The sequence below is a fragment of the Halyomorpha halys genome, unplaced genomic scaffold (assembly GCF_000696795.3).
Source record: "Halyomorpha halys isolate HHAL.00 unplaced genomic scaffold, Hhal_1.1 Scaffold215.1, whole genome shotgun sequence".
Lineage (NCBI taxonomy): Eukaryota > Metazoa > Arthropoda > Insecta > Hemiptera > Pentatomidae > Halyomorpha > Halyomorpha halys.
The window spans coordinates 128,612-145,767 of record NW_027107820.1 but is presented as its reverse complement, the minus strand read 5'-3'; the positions used below and the strand labels follow the sequence as shown (position 1 = coordinate 145,767).

The window sequence follows — 17,156 nt, the reverse complement described above, 5'->3', positions numbered from 1 at the left end:
TTTATTTTTCTAAAAATAAATTCAAAGAATTTTGAAGGAAGTAAATTGAGGCTCAAACACTTTCTGCTCATCACCATGACTGCAAGTGACGCAATTTACTCTAAACCAAATGTATCCTTCAAATTAATAACTTTTGCGATCGTTTTGCCTAAAATTTACAGTGATTTTAAAGTGGTTCGGACGGTGAAATGTTCTATTTTACACTAACATGCAGTAAAAATCCACCTCATGTGGGTATTGTTCATAGATCCTCAGTATTATCGCAGTGGAAATGATTTTCAATTGTTTTCATATTTATTGTTTTATACGGGTCATTCTCTCTAAAAGGGCAGAAATTTAAACATTATTTTTTCATTCAGCTGACGGAAACACCAACTAACCTCTCGATCTAGTCAAACTGGACGGTTCAACGAGTGTGAATGTTGACAGGAACGCGAATGCTCAAACAACTTGCATAGAACTTCTGGTCATGTTACTTTAAAAATATAAACCCAACGCAAAATTTGTTTAAACTATAATATTAACATTCAATAAAAGCTTACACAACAAAGAAATGATTTTTTGACTTTTGACCACAAATTTAAAGTTCCTGAACTATTGAATGTCAGTTTAAACTATCGTCTTGAACAGACCTGATGAAGCCCTGCAACGTCGGATAATAAGTAGTTGATAACTATTTTGTTCTTTTTTGCCAGCAAACCTGACTATCTTTTTTAATATGTCTGAACTATTGTGTGTAGGTATGGACCAAGTCATGTACAGCCAACTTAAGGTTCCTCTCCCCTTTTCAATTCAACTCAGAATTGTCTATATCTACTGAATTAAGAGGATTGTCTATTATTAAAAGTATAGAGGGAGGTAGGAAATTCCTCGGTATTATTTTTCGCGCGAAACTAAAGGCAATTTATTATGAAAGTGCTGAGTTAATTTAAGATGCTTTCTGAAATTAAATTGAAACTTCGCTGAGGAGGTTGTATCGGCAGCTGTACATTCTGTCACTGTAATTGAGTTTTATTATAGAGAAAAAAAGAAATATGTATTATAACCTTATATAGTGAAATTGTTTGCCATTTTATAAAAAACCTAAAATATATCGAAAGCACGACTTTGATTAATTTTTCTCGGGAATAAAGGACCCTTTCGAGACACGTAGGACTCCATTTGGAATTCCTTAGATTGCCTATTTGGATGATTCGGAACTGGGTGTTAACTGGTTCAATTTCAATCTGAATTGATTTTAGCGCTAGGGGCTTCACGTAGTAGATTCTGATTTGTTGAACAGTTTTGAGGTGAATATACTAAAATTAGAGCAATATAACTCGAATTTTTCGTTCCCACCAGAGTAAGTTAGTGACCTGTGTAGTAACATGCTATTCCTGCCTTGGTTGAGGAATTTAAGATCGCTAAACCTTTGCTAGTTATATTTAATTAAGTACAATACAGTGTATAACTAACATGTTCACAGGGCCCTTTTAAGGTTTTCCTTACACATATAATAGGAATATTTTCGTTTTTATTTATTTTTAAATTAAACCATGCATAGTCATTCAAAAAATCTTAACATAAATGATAAAAAGGTAAACAAACATTTATATCAATGATTAAGTAACAATTCCTGCAATTGCCTTGCAGGTGGCTGAACAAAGATGTCTTTATACAATCCAGTCTTACTAGTCCTTGATCTGCTAGTATGGTTATATTATATTCTTTGTCATAACTGTTTTTGCTGCCTGATCCTTTGGTAGAACTAAAGGTTTCATCAAGAGTATGAAAGTTTTGTTTTACTAAAATATTTGAATACCAGGATGTACATACATATTTCAATCCCTTACTCATTAATATTATATTTTCTTACAAAATCAACTGTCTGCATTTTATTTGAATATGATATTGCTGCATTGCTTGGATTATGGCACATCTGACAAAGAACAAAAATTTATTTAATTTTTACCATTAATTTAGGTTTATTACCTTAGACAGTCTCTTGTCTTTTTTTTATTTATTTATGCAGGTAGCTTTTGGTGTCAAGCGCCATACTCATCTTAGAATTTTGTTCTCCATTTTTCAGGATATCTTGTATTAGAATACATTAATTCATTACATATTATTTTTATGATAGAAAGACATTAACATGCATAAATTAAGAAATGAAACTGTCTAAGATATTTAACGTGAATTAATGGCAAAAAGAAAAAAAAAATTGTATTAGATGTACTCTATTGATTGTACGTATGTATGTAGGTGTTTACTTACATATACTACAAAGTTTGAATGACAAGATAATTTTTTTTAAGTGTATTGCTAATCAAAAGTTAAGGAAATGGAAGTTTATGGTAGCCAATATAGTTAGTCTATAAATAATTTTTTTCCATATAGTCCAATTCATAAAAATAATACAAAGAAGTTCCAGTTGTCTGAAAATAAAAGTACCTAAGAACTTTAAACTATGTTAATAACTGTGAATTTCAACATCACATAAAATATTCAACTCACTAGAACTACCAGAAAATGAGTTCAAGAGACTACTTAAAAATAATAAAAACTAAAAATTTAATGGAAACTGGAGTCGAAATACCTATTTAAACTATCTTTGCATTGTTTTGAAAATTTCAAGAAATACATTGAGGGTAAAATGATTTTTAAAATTAAAACTATTTTTGAGGATAGAAAACTGTTGAATTATAAAAAGCAAGTCGTATATTGATATTTCAGAAAATTATTTGATTATATATATTCTTTTATATGTTTGTTATTTGGTTGACTAGTCGGTTTATATTTCAATTGTTACTACTTTGTTGTAATAGTACTTTTCATTTGTTGTTATTTATGTAGTAAAGTAATAATGGATATTAGTGCATAATAAATTAATATATTTAAATGCAGTGATTTTTTGAATTGAATGATTTAGGAAAGAAAATAAATTAAAACATTACAAGTATAATATATTATATGTAGACCTTGAATCATTTTAGTTAACTTATTGTTACATAGTTAATCTTTGTATTTTGCATTAAGATTTTTATTGAATAAATTAATTTTTATGTTGTATTCCAATTTTGTATATTTTAGTAAAAAAAAAAAATGACTATTAAGTTGGTGATTATTTAGCTCCATCTTTGTTATCTTAAAAAGATTGAAATGATTTGGAGGGTGAAAAGCAAATACATAGAATCTTCTGTGCTGATAAAGAGTGGTATCCCAAGAGGGGGAAGTCTATATAAGGGAGCTGACATCCTCATTGTTGTCTCTTGTTGTGAGTCTTACCAAGATGGGGTGGTCGAATCAGGGACCAGTCCACTTAGGCCTAATTCTGCTTTTAGCTGCAGGTTCTATTGGTGAGTAATATACAGCATGTTAGTCTACCAATAAATTATTCGGTTTTTTAATATAAGATGTTTTGCTTTAGTAAGAAACTTTGGTAATATTTATTTTGTTTTCATTATTACTTAATTTATTTTATTGAAAACATTTTTTTTTCAAGACATGTTGATAGATATACCAGTATTGAACAATACCTATATATATTACATATATTTTGAGAGAGAGGAAGTGAATGTGTGTATAAATATGTATGCTTATCAGAATATTATTTCTAAACTGAAAAATCACAAAGCTTAATTAAGAATTGATGAGAAAACACATATACTATACATAAAAATGATTGACTTTATGTTTCTGAATATGAAGGAGATGATCAGGGGTGCAATCAAAAAGGAACAAAAAATATTTAACAACTATATAGTTGTTATACAACTATATCAACTACCACAGTTGTTAACTATTTTCTGTTCCTTTCTGACCGCACCCCAGACTATCTCCTTCAAATTTGAAAATACATATGCTTTAATACATTCAAAAACATTTTTATTAGATTTTGCTTTAGCAGTTAACTCTCTAAATCTTTTTCTTCCTTATAACCTTTAGGTTATATGTTCCTTTATGTTACCCAACTAGTATAATACTGCTACAACCTTCAAAAGTCTGTTGTGCACTGTATGGTGAACTGTCCTAAGGTCAACATTGGATTGATTGACCTTTTTAAACCTCAATCTGCTTAGGGAATACATGCAAATATATTTAAAATTGGTGACATGTGCCACTACAGTAGGCTGGATGCACCGATCTTTACTAATTTAGAAATTCTTAAAGATTCATATGTCTTTTAAACATTGCAGAATTCAATTATTAAATTTGGTGTTTTTTAAAATTAATTCTGTGAAGTCGTTCTTTGAAAATTCCCTTGTAAAGTCTTGGTTGGTTTTTTCCGTTCTTGCTTCATTGTGCAAGATTCCACATTCGATTAGTATGGGTTAATTGTTAGCTGTTTCTCGCAATGAATACTGCTCTTTTCTTTTTTTTCTTCCTTCCAATAGACACTCTCTATAATTTATAAGTGCCAGATTCCCAATCTCATATTTATATTTCTTGACAATGTATTTTTTCCTCACTGTTTTTGTGTTGTATTAAATCATTGATCTATGTTTATAATAATAAATCCTGATAATTAAAAATGCAATAAGCATATGACAAAAATTCTATTTTATTGTGAATATATTATATTTATTAATATATTCTATAAAATATTAGAATCAGTTAAATAAATATTTCTTAAAATCTTCATTTAAAGAAACAATCTAAAGTATTTATTTGGCTGCACTATTTCATCAAACTTTGTAAGAATATCCTTTTCTAATGATTAGAATTACTTTTTTAATTCTAATGTTTCATATTAAAATTTTAAAAATGTTACCATTAAAAGTATTTTTGGTTGTCCTAACTTCATAAGAATAAAAGGTTTATCTCAGGCAGTGGAATATTTTTTAATATATTTATCTTTTCAATTAGGCTTTTTTCTCAGTCTGTAACAGTTTTTCAAGTCAAATACTTATGAATGAATTATAAAATTAAAAATGAGCTTTATTCATACCAGCAAGTTTAAATAAATCAGTCAACTGTATAGGATGTGGTAGGCTGTACATAAGAGGTCTCTTGGAAGGGAGAACTTGATTGGCTAATTGCAGGATACAATATATTACAACCGTGTTAAACAATTTCTTCAATTCTCTTCTATTACATATTTACCACAATCAAACTCTGACTTAAAAGGTCAAATAATAAATAAAAAAATTGATTTTATTAGATAAAACTCACTTTATCTTATACTTAATTTACTCTTCTGTTTTTATTGTCTTTTTCTGGCTATCAATGTATATCTACATTAATGTCCTTGATCATGAACTTCTGTGACCTTAAATTTCTGATATTATGAAGGCCAAAGGGCATGCAAACAAGCTGCACTATCATGAATCCATTATCTACTCTTTTGATAACTAGCTAATTGGCTTATAAGATTAACTTTTTTACATAAAATCTGTACAATCATATCAATGTATACAATTTAATCTAGTATATATACACTTTTAATTTAATATAAACTTTAAAATAAGTATAAAGTATTATAGATGAACATAAGTTATATATAAAAAAAAAGGTTAAAGAACGATGGATTTTCCAAAATTATACTGCAAAAATTTATGACTTTATTTCAATGGAAAAAGAAAATTATTAAATGCCCATTATAGTGCAGTAAGTACTCACAAATTAAAATGATTGCTGTCCACAATCAAAACATCGCTTTCAAGACATTTGTGCTTTAAAATAAATTAGTTACTGTGCCCTAGTTACAAATAGAAGAACGGCTAATGCCTTTTGTATCAAGTTATTGACCTTCTTGGGCCTTCATGAGCCTTTGATCCATTTTCGAAATAGTAGATCATTTTTACTGAAGCTCTGAAATATCAATTCTTGTTTGCATTAGTTTTGGCGACTCCACATATTCTTGTTCAAGTAATTATTTATTTATGTGGTCCTAACATAAGTAAAATTTTTCTGACAAAATAATTTTTCTTTGTTTTAAATACTATATTATTATTTGCTGTAGGAATGCACTCTCATAATCCAAAAATTTTATCTTTTCAGTGGACTAATCTGCCCCATAATTATTTCATAATTCAGAATAGATCATTAATTTTCAATGTGAGATTTAATAATTACATAACTGATACTATAAAAACTTTATAATAGATTATAAAAAAATTAGTTAGTGCATTGTTTCTTTTAAACTTCCTAAAAATATTATTGAATGTTACATTTGTAAGAAAATAGTTACCTAAACACAATTTTTTGTATTACAGATGCAAGGGAATGTAAAATTGGCTGTCATGGATGTAAGTATTTTAGGATTAATTCATTTTACTAAATCCAACATTGCTATTATATTTTTTTCAGTTCATATATAAAAAGTTTTGATAACATTCATTCAGTGTTTTGATTACACTGAATCTTTTAAGTTTAGTATAATTTACAACGAAGAAAAATAAGATATGATATAATTCATATAACAGGTTAAATTATACCAATATATTTTTCAATATATGTCTTTACTTTTTAATTGCAAATATAATTTTATATTTTAATTTATTCTTTGCCACTCTGTGGTAATAAATGAGTTAAATTAAAAGTAATACAGCGATTAAAAATATTACAGAATATTATTTGATACTGAATGTATCAATTATTACATACTTACTTATACATCTAACTCATAATATTCAATTATTTCAATGTATTTGTTAATAAAAATTGAGTAATCTGCAGAAACAAAAAAATAAGATTTTAAATTAATTGAAAGATGAGACATTCGGCAGTGCTTATACAAAAAATACCAGCACAAGAATTTAATGAAATCGTGATTTTGGTTTTAATCAAATATTATCGATTATTAAATTGCCAACATGTTGGCCCTCATTCAGGGCTACAAAGAGCATACTATAAGGTGAAAGTATGAGAGCAATAGTGAAATAAAAGTAAATATAGATAAATAATAATAGTAATTATTGATATGAAATCAGTAAAAAATAAATTAAATTATAATAAATGACTAGTATTATAGAAGTATAAAGAATGATGTTATGACTAATAATATAATGGACTAATTACAATAAAACGTTTATTATTATTAAAAAAAAACTGTGATTCTCAGTGCAGATTATTCCTAGTCCACAATGTTTATTAATAGGTGTCTATTCTACCCCAACCTATTTACTGATTTTTTTATGATATAACAGACTTAAATGAAATAATAATTTGTCTAAAGATTAATTACTTTTGGTTTTATTTCTCATTTGATTCATGAAACTTCTTCATAAAGTTGAAGTTTTTAAGATTGATATTTATGTATTTTACATTAAATATATAACTAATAATCAGATCTACAGGTTAGAATTGAAATTTCTAAAGGATTATTTGTATAAAAAAAAAACTAAAAAAACTCATTGGGATCAATTATTTTATAAAATTACATTATTGTGAAACATTTTTTTTAATAACGTAATCGCTACTAAAAATGTTTATATCAAATATCTGTTGTCTCTAGCTGCAGGAAATCTCCTTAAATATGAACCTGGAAAAATCTACTCTTACAAACTGGAAGGAAACTCTGTTACTAAATTGACTGGAGCAACCGGTGATCAAAGTAAAGTTGGAATCACCGCAGATGTTCAGGTCTCACTACTCTCGTCATGTGAACATGTTTTGAAGGTCACTAATGTTCAGGTTTCTGGCCCTGATGCCAAGGTATGTTGCATTGTTGCTGAACTGTCATTTCACTTATCAACACTATTTAAAAATCAAAGTTCAACAATTAATAATTCTAATAATTTTGTTTTCAGAAATACAATCTTAATAAGCTGAGTCAGCAGCCTATTAAGTTTGGTCTTCAAAATGGACGTATTGAGAGTGAATTGTGTGTTAACCCAAGTGAAGATATTGTGGGCCTTAATATCAAACGAGCTGTCCTCTCATTAATCCAGAGTGCAGTTCTTAAAGATAATGGCTACGCTACACAGCTTGAAGTAATCTATACTATATATTCTATAAAAAGATTAAAATAATATTTCCCAAACTTTGAATTTGTTTGAGAAATGTAATATCACTGAAATAAATAAAAATCAATGTTCCAAAGTGGTTTTTAACAGTATTAAGCAGATATTTGCATGAAATATATTTTATTATTGACTAATTAATGTAGTTCATTAATTTAACATTTTATACTTTGTTTTTAGACTGATATATCTGGTACTTGCCCAACTGGATATGAATTTTCAAAGTCAGGAAGTTCAGTTACCATTAGAAAGAGCAGGGATTTGGTCAAGTGTGCACATAGAGAAGACATTTCAGTTCCCTATTTAACCACTCCATATTATACAAAATCCGTTAGTATCTTAGTATTCTGTTATTATTTTAGAATATTTTATTTATGATTATCTTAATCCAAACAAAAACATTTTTTGTTAATAATATTGATTAACTTTGACTTATTTTTCTGTAATAGGATGTTCAATCTTCTCCTCTTCTTTCTTCGACCTTAGGAGGTGAACAAAAGATTGAAGGAGGAATTTTGACTTTTGCTTCAAGAGAAGAACACTATGAGTACAGACCTGGTGCTACTGAGGCAACTGCTAAAGTTCATGTCAAGACAACTCTTAAGTATGTCAGCGCTTCTGCTGGGTCCATTCCAGGTTTGTTTTACAGATTTTTCAAATATATTTTTTTCTTGTTTAAATTGATTAGTTGTCTGGATTACAAATTAGTATAGGGTATGACAAATTTTGGAATTTAAAAAATATATAAAAATGAATTTTATTTGATAATTCTAAATTGATGGTTATAATGCTGAATTATCTTTTCTATAACTTTTATCAGTCATCTATATACCTTGGTGAAAGTTTTTTGCAAAATCAAAGTTTGATACATTAACTTTTAAGTTAAAGGTCATTTTGAATTAAAATTATTTCATGAATTTTTGATGGGTAAAATGGTCACAGATTGTTAATTGAAATAATATACCATATACTACCTCAAAATTTATTATTCTAAAAAAATGTTTTCTTCATCAGCTGCTTGCACTGAACCACGATCAATCATATTCGAGAAGGAACATACTTATGAAAGCCAAGGTGCTGTCAATCAAATTGTTGACCTGGTGCGACAAGGGTGTGACAGCCGTACTGTTAATCAAGATACAGCACAACAGTTTTCCAAGCTAGTGAAAGCTATTGGTTCAGCTTCCAAACAGGACATCATCTCTGCTCTTCAACAAATTAATTCTGGATCAGCCGTCAAAGATAAAGCGACAGCTTCGTAAGTTAGAAGTTCTTTTTGACATAGTTTATCAAAAGTGTTTTTAATTTAATTTAAAATAATCAACTATTTAAAATCTAATCATTTTCATGAATAAAGTAATGCAGCTCTGATTAAATAAAGGGAAATTATTATCAGCATATTTTGTTATTCATTGCTAACTGGTTTTTCTTCATATGAAATTTTTAATGGTCTTCTTTAGACTTTTTTTCCTTAACAAAGTTATTTTTTGAATATATATAATATTTAATTATTTTTAAGTATCGTATTTAATAAAACAAATTTTTTTTACAGTAGTAAAATCATACAAAGATTTTTACATTGAAAGAGTTAACTTAATTGGTTTTATCCTAGCATTTTATATTCTATTCTAATATGCAATCCTTGATTGTACTGGGGGATCTGCAGAGTTTTTTATTCAATAATACATCATTATTAATAAAAATAAAAATCTTAAATCTTAATAGTTTAATTTTATCTGAAGAAAAATAGATTTATAATATAAATGTAAAATCTTTGAAATCCATTTTCTCAAAAGATAGATTTTTAAGTTATATTAATATTGTATTGAGGATATGATATGTAGATTAAAAAGCTAAAAATAAATAAGATTAAAAAATCTTGGTAAACAAGAAAAATATCCGTTTTGAAATTAAAACTAAATAAATTTTACAGTATCAAAATTTAAACATGAATTAACAGTTTGTGATGTGAATTTTTGAAAAAAAAATCTTTCAGTCTTTTGTCGTGCCACTTAATTAAGGAATTTTATTCTTGAGGAGAAATAAAATATTAAGCACTTTTTAATTTATAACATTGTATACTTGTAATCATTTTTATCATGTAATAAACATGGTTAGTTTTCTATTTAACTGATAAATTTATGCCTATTCATCTGCTTGTGAATGGAAACATTATTTGAATTTTTTTTCCTAATTACAGGAGAATGCTTAAGGATGCTATAGTAATGGCACAGAGTGCTAGCTCTGTTGAAGTCATGGCAGAAATTTTGAAGAAAAAAGAAGTTACCGGTGATACTGCTAGGCTTTGGCTACTTAGTCTCGGGGCAGTTAAGCATGCTTCTCGTGCTTCTCTTATGGCTGTCCTTGTAAGTTTTCAACAGTTTTTATATAAGAATTTTTGAATATGCTTTTCTGTACAATATATTTACAAAAATATTAAAATTACTCTTATCATTAGATGAATGTTCAAAGGCCATATCGATTAAATCTACTATTTAATTTTTAAAAAATTGTGTCAAAGTTCTTGATAAAATCGTAAGTTTTTACATAGTAAATTTCTCTAACTATAGAGAGAGAGAAATACTTTATTTATCTATGCTACCTAAATACATCAGGTTGCTATCTCACACAGCATACTTATCAATCCGTGTTTGGACATATATAAATTACACATAAATAGTATAATCAGAAAAAAAGAGATACAATAATAAGATATAATAAACAATTTTTTTTCCCCCTACAGTTTCCTTTTACAATCAATTTCGGTCTGTAGAACACATACAAATGTTTCAATTCATTCCTATTTTTCTTTCTCATTTCTGCTCCTCCAATTTCACCATTTCACAATTTTTTAATTCACCCGATCAACAAGTCAATAAATCTCAATAAATATCAAATAAATAAATATCTGTTTTTGATTCTCGGATATTTAATAATTTATTTTAGAAGACAGTCTGAAAATATTAAATCAATAATATAAAGTTTGAATGAATAGTTTACAATTAAATTGCATTAATGCATAAACTCACAGCAATAATTATATGTTGAACAATGGAGCTTCAAAGAAAAATATTTCTTGTGTACCAACACTTTTCTCTATTTTTTTTTTTGTCATTTAATGATTTGGGAATTGAGCAATTTAAACAGATGCATCATTTTATAGAATTAAGATTATTAAATTATTTTATTGACTAATAATATTATTGTTCTTGTAATTCAGCCTCTTTTGGATGGTGAGCCAGATGTAAATGCTTATCTTGGAATAGGTTCTTTAGCTGGTAAATTTTGTAAAGAGCATAACTGTGAAGGCGTAAATGAAATAAACCAACTTCAAATAAAGCTGGGAGCACCTTTGTTAAAGGGATGCAGATGTAATACAAAAAAAGAGGAAAATCAGGTATTCTTTTAGTATTTTTAATTGTTTTAAAAATTCTGAGAAATAACATTTGGCATTTTTATGACTTTTTAAAACATGTTTTAGTTAATTGCTAGCTTGAAAGGTCTTGGAAACATCAAATATCTTGGACCTAAGATTGCTGGAAAGATTATTGAGTGTGCTGAGGACCAAAACGTCCGGCCTCGAATCAGAGCTGCAGCCCTGGAAACTATTAGGACAGATCCTCATAAAGATCAAGTAATTATCACAAACTTTTCAGCAAGATTATTTCTAAATCCATGTTTATTAATTGAGCTATCTTTTGTCAGTAATATCTTTAACTATTAGTATTACATACATTTAAAATCACTAATTTTCAGTTCAAGAACTTTGCCTTGAACGTCATGAAAAATGTCAATGAAGACTCTGAATTAAGGATTAAGGCATATTTGATTCTCGCTCAGTGCCCATGTGGAAAAGTAGCTGGTGCTGTCAAGGAACTTTTAAGCAAGGAACAAAGCAACCAAGGTTAAAGAAATGTTTTTATGTTTCTTTTAATGAACTGTACATTGGTTAAATTATTTTGGTTTTAGCTTTAGATCTAAAGCATATTTCTGTTTTTTATAGTTGGAGGTTACATTGTCTCCCACTTAAGGAATCTCCAAGCTTCCACAAACCCTGATAAACAGTCAGCACGCCATTATCTCGGAAACATAATACCTCCGCGACGATTTATTATTGATCCAAGGCGTTATTCTATAAACCAAGAACTCTCTTACTCTGCTGATATTGTCAACACCGGTGCAGCTGGTGAAGCCAATATTATTTATTCTCAAAATTCTTATATCCCTAGGACACTAAGTCTGAATTTGACAGTTCAACTCTTTGGCACAGCATATAACTTATTTGAGGTACATTATTTGTCAACTAAAAGCAATTATATATTAGTCTAAATAATTCCTTCTGGATATATTTTTGAACCATTTTTCGGGTTTTCAGGTTGATACACGAGCTGAAAATCTTGAATATGTTGCTGAGCGTTTGTTTGGTCCAAAAGGTTACTTAAAAACTAATGAAGTTCAAGATGTTTATGAAGATAGCAAACATCATCTATCATCTGTATTTGAAAAGATAGCATCACGTTATGATCAGGTTCTCCGACCCAAGAGGAGTGTTTCACGTGACCATTTGAATGCATTAGCTAACAAGGTATATGGATGATCATTTTAACTATATTATACTATTATTCTAACTATAAGAGATTATATTTAAAATCATAGATTTTTTTAATTAAGTTTTAAAATTGTGTTACAGGTACACCTTCCCAAGGGATCTGATGATATTGATCTCGATGTTTCACTGAAAGTGCTAGGATCTGAAGTACTTTGGCAACACCTACATGGATCAGAAGCTAGAAAAATTGACCCGGAACATGTTGTTGATGATTATTTTGGATCCATAGATAAATTAATTGAGTCTTTCAAGAACACAGATGTGCGTACCTATATTTTAATTAAAATGCATGAATAATATTTTATGTTTTAAATCTGAGTTCTCAAAAATACTATTGCTGTAGTGTATTCAATTATCATTTACTCAGTATTTATAGTAATCTTGTAAGAATTTTCCTTTTAACATGATTATTGAAAATAAATATGAATAATATTTGATTTGTTCTTGTAGTCTATTTGGCTGTTTCTATTTCAAACTATTTGCTCTGCTTTAGGCTTTTCAAAGCTATTTTTCTTTCTTCAGCACTTGGCTTAAATTCATATCTTCTCATTACAGATTGACTACCGAAGACATATCACTTTCCTTGATTATGAACTGACATATCCTACTAGTATGGGTCTTGCACTCAAACTAAAAACTGTTGGTTCAGCAGCTTTGAGAGTGAAACTAGATGGAAAGTTCGATCTTCCAGCTACTATCAGGGATCCTCAAAACACTAATGTTATGGTGCAATTATTACCTAGGTAGGGTTTCTGAAGTAAACTTTCTTGTAATTTAAATTTTATTATTTGTTCTGTACATAACTATATACACATACCAATGAGTAATGAGTCATAGCAGATTTATGCATATATATAACAATCACATTTAAAATGTAAACTACAGAGTCAAGAACTAAATAAAATGTTGGAACTGTTTTGTTGGGGAATATTGTTGCACAATGGTGGGAAAAGTCTTGAAAATTCTTTTGTTTGCCAGGAATTAAGTATAAACAGTCTTAATGTTTTAATTACTAGAAAAATGAGGTATGAGAACGTGCTTGTAAGGTTCTCTGTTATACTTGAAATTTTTTACTTTCTGATATCAGTTTCCAAACAATAAGTAAAAGTGTTACAGTGTTTTCAAAGGAATAAGTAAAAAACAAAATTTAAAAAAAATATATATATAAATGTTCAAAACGGTTAGAATGTAATTTTACTTTATTTTGTTGTCAATGTATTAGTTATAGAGATAATATCATAACATTTACATAGGTCTTGTTGGTCTTGGTGTGTAGATTTCATCACAGAATAATTACAGAGATCTGGGATCTCATTAACTAAATTAATTCTAATTATAACAAAATTTGGATCAACAATAAATTCATTTACAAAGACAATAATTTATAATACGTTTTGACAACTATTTTTTTTTACTATGAAATTATTGTAGTTAATATACCTAGGCCTTTGACAAAAGTCATTAGTAATAAATAATAAATTGATTATTAACAATAAAAATTTGAATTTAGAATTATATTGAATAGAAATAGGATTTTGCAGTACTTGTACATATATCATTAATTTTTATATGACTTATTTTTCAGTGCTTCAGTCAATGTAGCTGGTGAGCTTTTGATTGATGCTGCTGCATTTGAAGCAGGAACCAGAATCGACTTAAATGTTCATTCGTCAACTGGATCAGACGTTACTTTCAGACTTCTTAGTGGCCGTGGAGTAGATATCAAATTAGGTATTCCCATTGCAAAGCAAGAGGTTCTTTCTGTTAAAGTTGACATGACATCTGTTGTAAGGGATGATGCCCAGGTTGTAACAACCACACCAGTGAAATATGAAACTAAGAGGTTTATATCTATAGATATTTTTATTATCAATGCTTCTTAATTACTGTGATAACCTATTAATTATGAACTTTGATTCACTAGGGAATCTTATTCTGGTTGTTTTGATCAACTGAACTCAGTAATTGGCCTGACTTTCTGCGGAGAAGTATCAGTTCCCTATGAAGCTGGAAGACCAATTTATCCAATTTATGGTCCTGTTAACTTAGCTGTTAGAATTGAAAAAGAAGATCCGTCTCTCTCAGCTTATCATATTAAGGCCCTTTATGAACATAATGAAGGTATTAAGTCCAATTAAATGTATTCAATGGCTCATTAAGAATATAGAACACTGAAAACTATTATATAATGGTTTATTATTTAAATTATCTATTTATTCTATCAGTAAATAAAATTCTATTCAGATATTGTTTGGAATCATTATTCAAAGCTTAAAAAAAAAAATTGAAAAATCGGTGGATGGTTATATCGAGATCCAAGGATATAAAACTCAGATTTTTGAGGGGCTATTTTTTTTTTCTTGGTCGATTACAGAGGTTCATGGTTGAAAATAATAAACTAACAAGAATACGAGCCCTATTTAAAATTATGTTTCACCCTAGCTAAAAATAAAACAGAATATTTTAATTATAACATAACAAAAGTGATTCTATACCTTGGATTAGTGAATGCAATATTTTTCAAGAAATGTATGTTAGAGAACACTTAAAAAAAAACACAGTTTAATCCTAATTTAGATTTTTACACGTTATATTACGAATCCTAATAGAAAATGTTGGTTGTATTGTAAATTTTTTTTCAGAAACAAATGCACGTTCAATTGAATTACTTTTGGATACACCAAATTCAAGTACAAACAGAAAATTGAGCTTGACCATTGAAGGTTCTGTTCAAAACCCCAAGAGATACCTTAATGTTAAAGTCAACTCACCATGGACAAATGTTGATTTGAATGGTAATACAATCTTTAAAAATGTTATTCTACTTTCTTTTTATTCATTCCTTCATGGTGTAATAAGTCTTTTGTTTCAATAGCTCATGTTGTAAACACTGATAAGGAAAAGTCAATAAATGCAAAATTAGTGTATGACCAAGCAGAATATGTAGCCCGTGCCGGAGTCAGTGTAAGTCCATCTGGCAACAAAATAACTTATGTACCCATATTTGAATACAAAGCTCCAGAGGGAACAAAGAGTGCATTAATAGGAAAGAAAGGAGGTCAAAAAGCAAAACAACAAGCAGTTGCATGTGAAGGTATATTTTTACATGAAATATTCATTTCTTAGTTCTTAGTTTATTTCATTACAGTATATACAAAAATAATGTTTTTTAATTTAAATAACTTTTAATAGATGACTCAAAATTATTGTATTTTTTTTTGTTTCAAGGTTCCATTGTTGAGGAAGTAAGTGGTAATAGCCATTCTTACAAAATCAATGACCTCGCTATAACTACTCCTCGAACAAAATATGTGGTTGCAGGTATTGCATTTATAATTGTTTTGTTCATTTTTTATGTCTAAGCTATGTATTAAAGTTTGGAAGTGTATTTCTTTCTCAATTTATTTTTTAGTGGATATAATTATCCTTTTCATTAAATTAGTTTTCACTGCAAAATTGTATTATTGATAAATTGATTTGATATTTATGAAATGACCTTTTTTTCCCTGTTCAGTAATCCAAATTTTTTTCTAATCCGAACCTCCTTGGTTTTAATTAGTTCAGATTAGGGAAAATCCCCTGTAGTTTCATTTTTCTCATTAATTACTTTTTAAAATTAAACATTTGTGCGACAGACTGTGGTGATCCAAGGCCTCGCCCGATGTACTTTAGAAATACATTGCGCGTTTCATGACGTGGTAAACTGGAATAATGAACAAGATAATTTTTTTATATTTTTTTCTAAAATCGTACTATAAACTTTTTCCAGGCACAGTTTTGGCTCAACCACAACTAGGAAGTGCAGATTTGAAAATTTCATATGATAAAGAACACGTAACTGTTAGTGGAAAATTACAAAGTGATGCCAAGAAAGAATTTCATACAGAATTGGCTGTTGCTTCTACTCAGTATCCTGATTTTGGTGTTAGCCTAAAATATGACCTTCTTGTTGATAAACAACCTGGACAGGTAAGACATGACTATTTATTTAAAGCCTTCATTTATAATTTATCAGACACAATACTAAACTGTGAAATTTTGAATAAAAACTATGGAATGATACTGTAAAAACTTTTTGGACTGGATTGATTGGTGTGTTTAAAAATTTAAATAAATTTTTCAAAAAAGAAAATTGAACGTTCATTGAAGGTCCTTTTGAAATTGTTGGGCTGAGATATCAAAATGGTATATATTTTTTTTAAAAAACTTGTTTGAATGGTTCATTATGTGTTTCTCTGAATGTATCATTGAAAAATTTGGGACGTTATCATGTGAAATCAAGCAATGAAATACATACAGAAATATTTCTGTATTTATTTTAGTTTTATTTGTGTATGAAGTGTAAAAATAGAGGGTCTTGTTTGTTGTTGTGGCTCAAAGGCATAAAATCACCCCTAACCACTTCTGGGTATTTTAAAATAGAAGGGGAGTGGTCAAACAAAGTGACATTTTAAACTCCTTAATTCTGCTATATATTTTGGTATAATAGAAGCAATATCTAAAGGCAAACACTGAGAGGATATTCCTGAGACGAAGAAATCTCTTTCCTGTGGAGATCTAGTAGTTTCTCCTCTCTCTCTCTCTCTCTCTCTCTCTCTCTCTCT

At 28.5% G+C, this 17,156-nt stretch overlaps 1 protein-coding gene across 1 annotated transcript in view; it reads left to right on the top strand.

The window, feature by feature from the left end:
- Positions 1-3,195: 3,195 nt before the first annotated feature.
- The window catches only part of LOC106679717 (apolipophorins), a gene marked incomplete in the record, with an annotated part of 40,173 nt that continues 26,212 nt past the window's right edge, over positions 3,196-17,156 (top strand). The window contains 21 exon segments of the mRNA XM_067046143.1: positions 3,196-3,335; positions 6,195-6,227; positions 7,436-7,635; positions 7,731-7,913; positions 8,124-8,273; positions 8,393-8,579; positions 8,958-9,201; positions 10,144-10,309; positions 11,164-11,340; positions 11,425-11,577; positions 11,700-11,847; positions 11,947-12,230; positions 12,319-12,528; positions 12,634-12,813; positions 13,108-13,295; positions 14,138-14,395; positions 14,477-14,673; positions 15,195-15,347; positions 15,428-15,646; positions 15,781-15,873; positions 16,322-16,521. Coding sequence (XP_066902244.1) covers positions 3,269-3,335; positions 6,195-6,227; positions 7,436-7,635; positions 7,731-7,913; positions 8,124-8,273; positions 8,393-8,579; positions 8,958-9,201; positions 10,144-10,309; positions 11,164-11,340; positions 11,425-11,577; positions 11,700-11,847; positions 11,947-12,230; positions 12,319-12,528; positions 12,634-12,813; positions 13,108-13,295; positions 14,138-14,395; positions 14,477-14,673; positions 15,195-15,347; positions 15,428-15,646; positions 15,781-15,873; positions 16,322-16,521 — 3,690 coding nt within the window.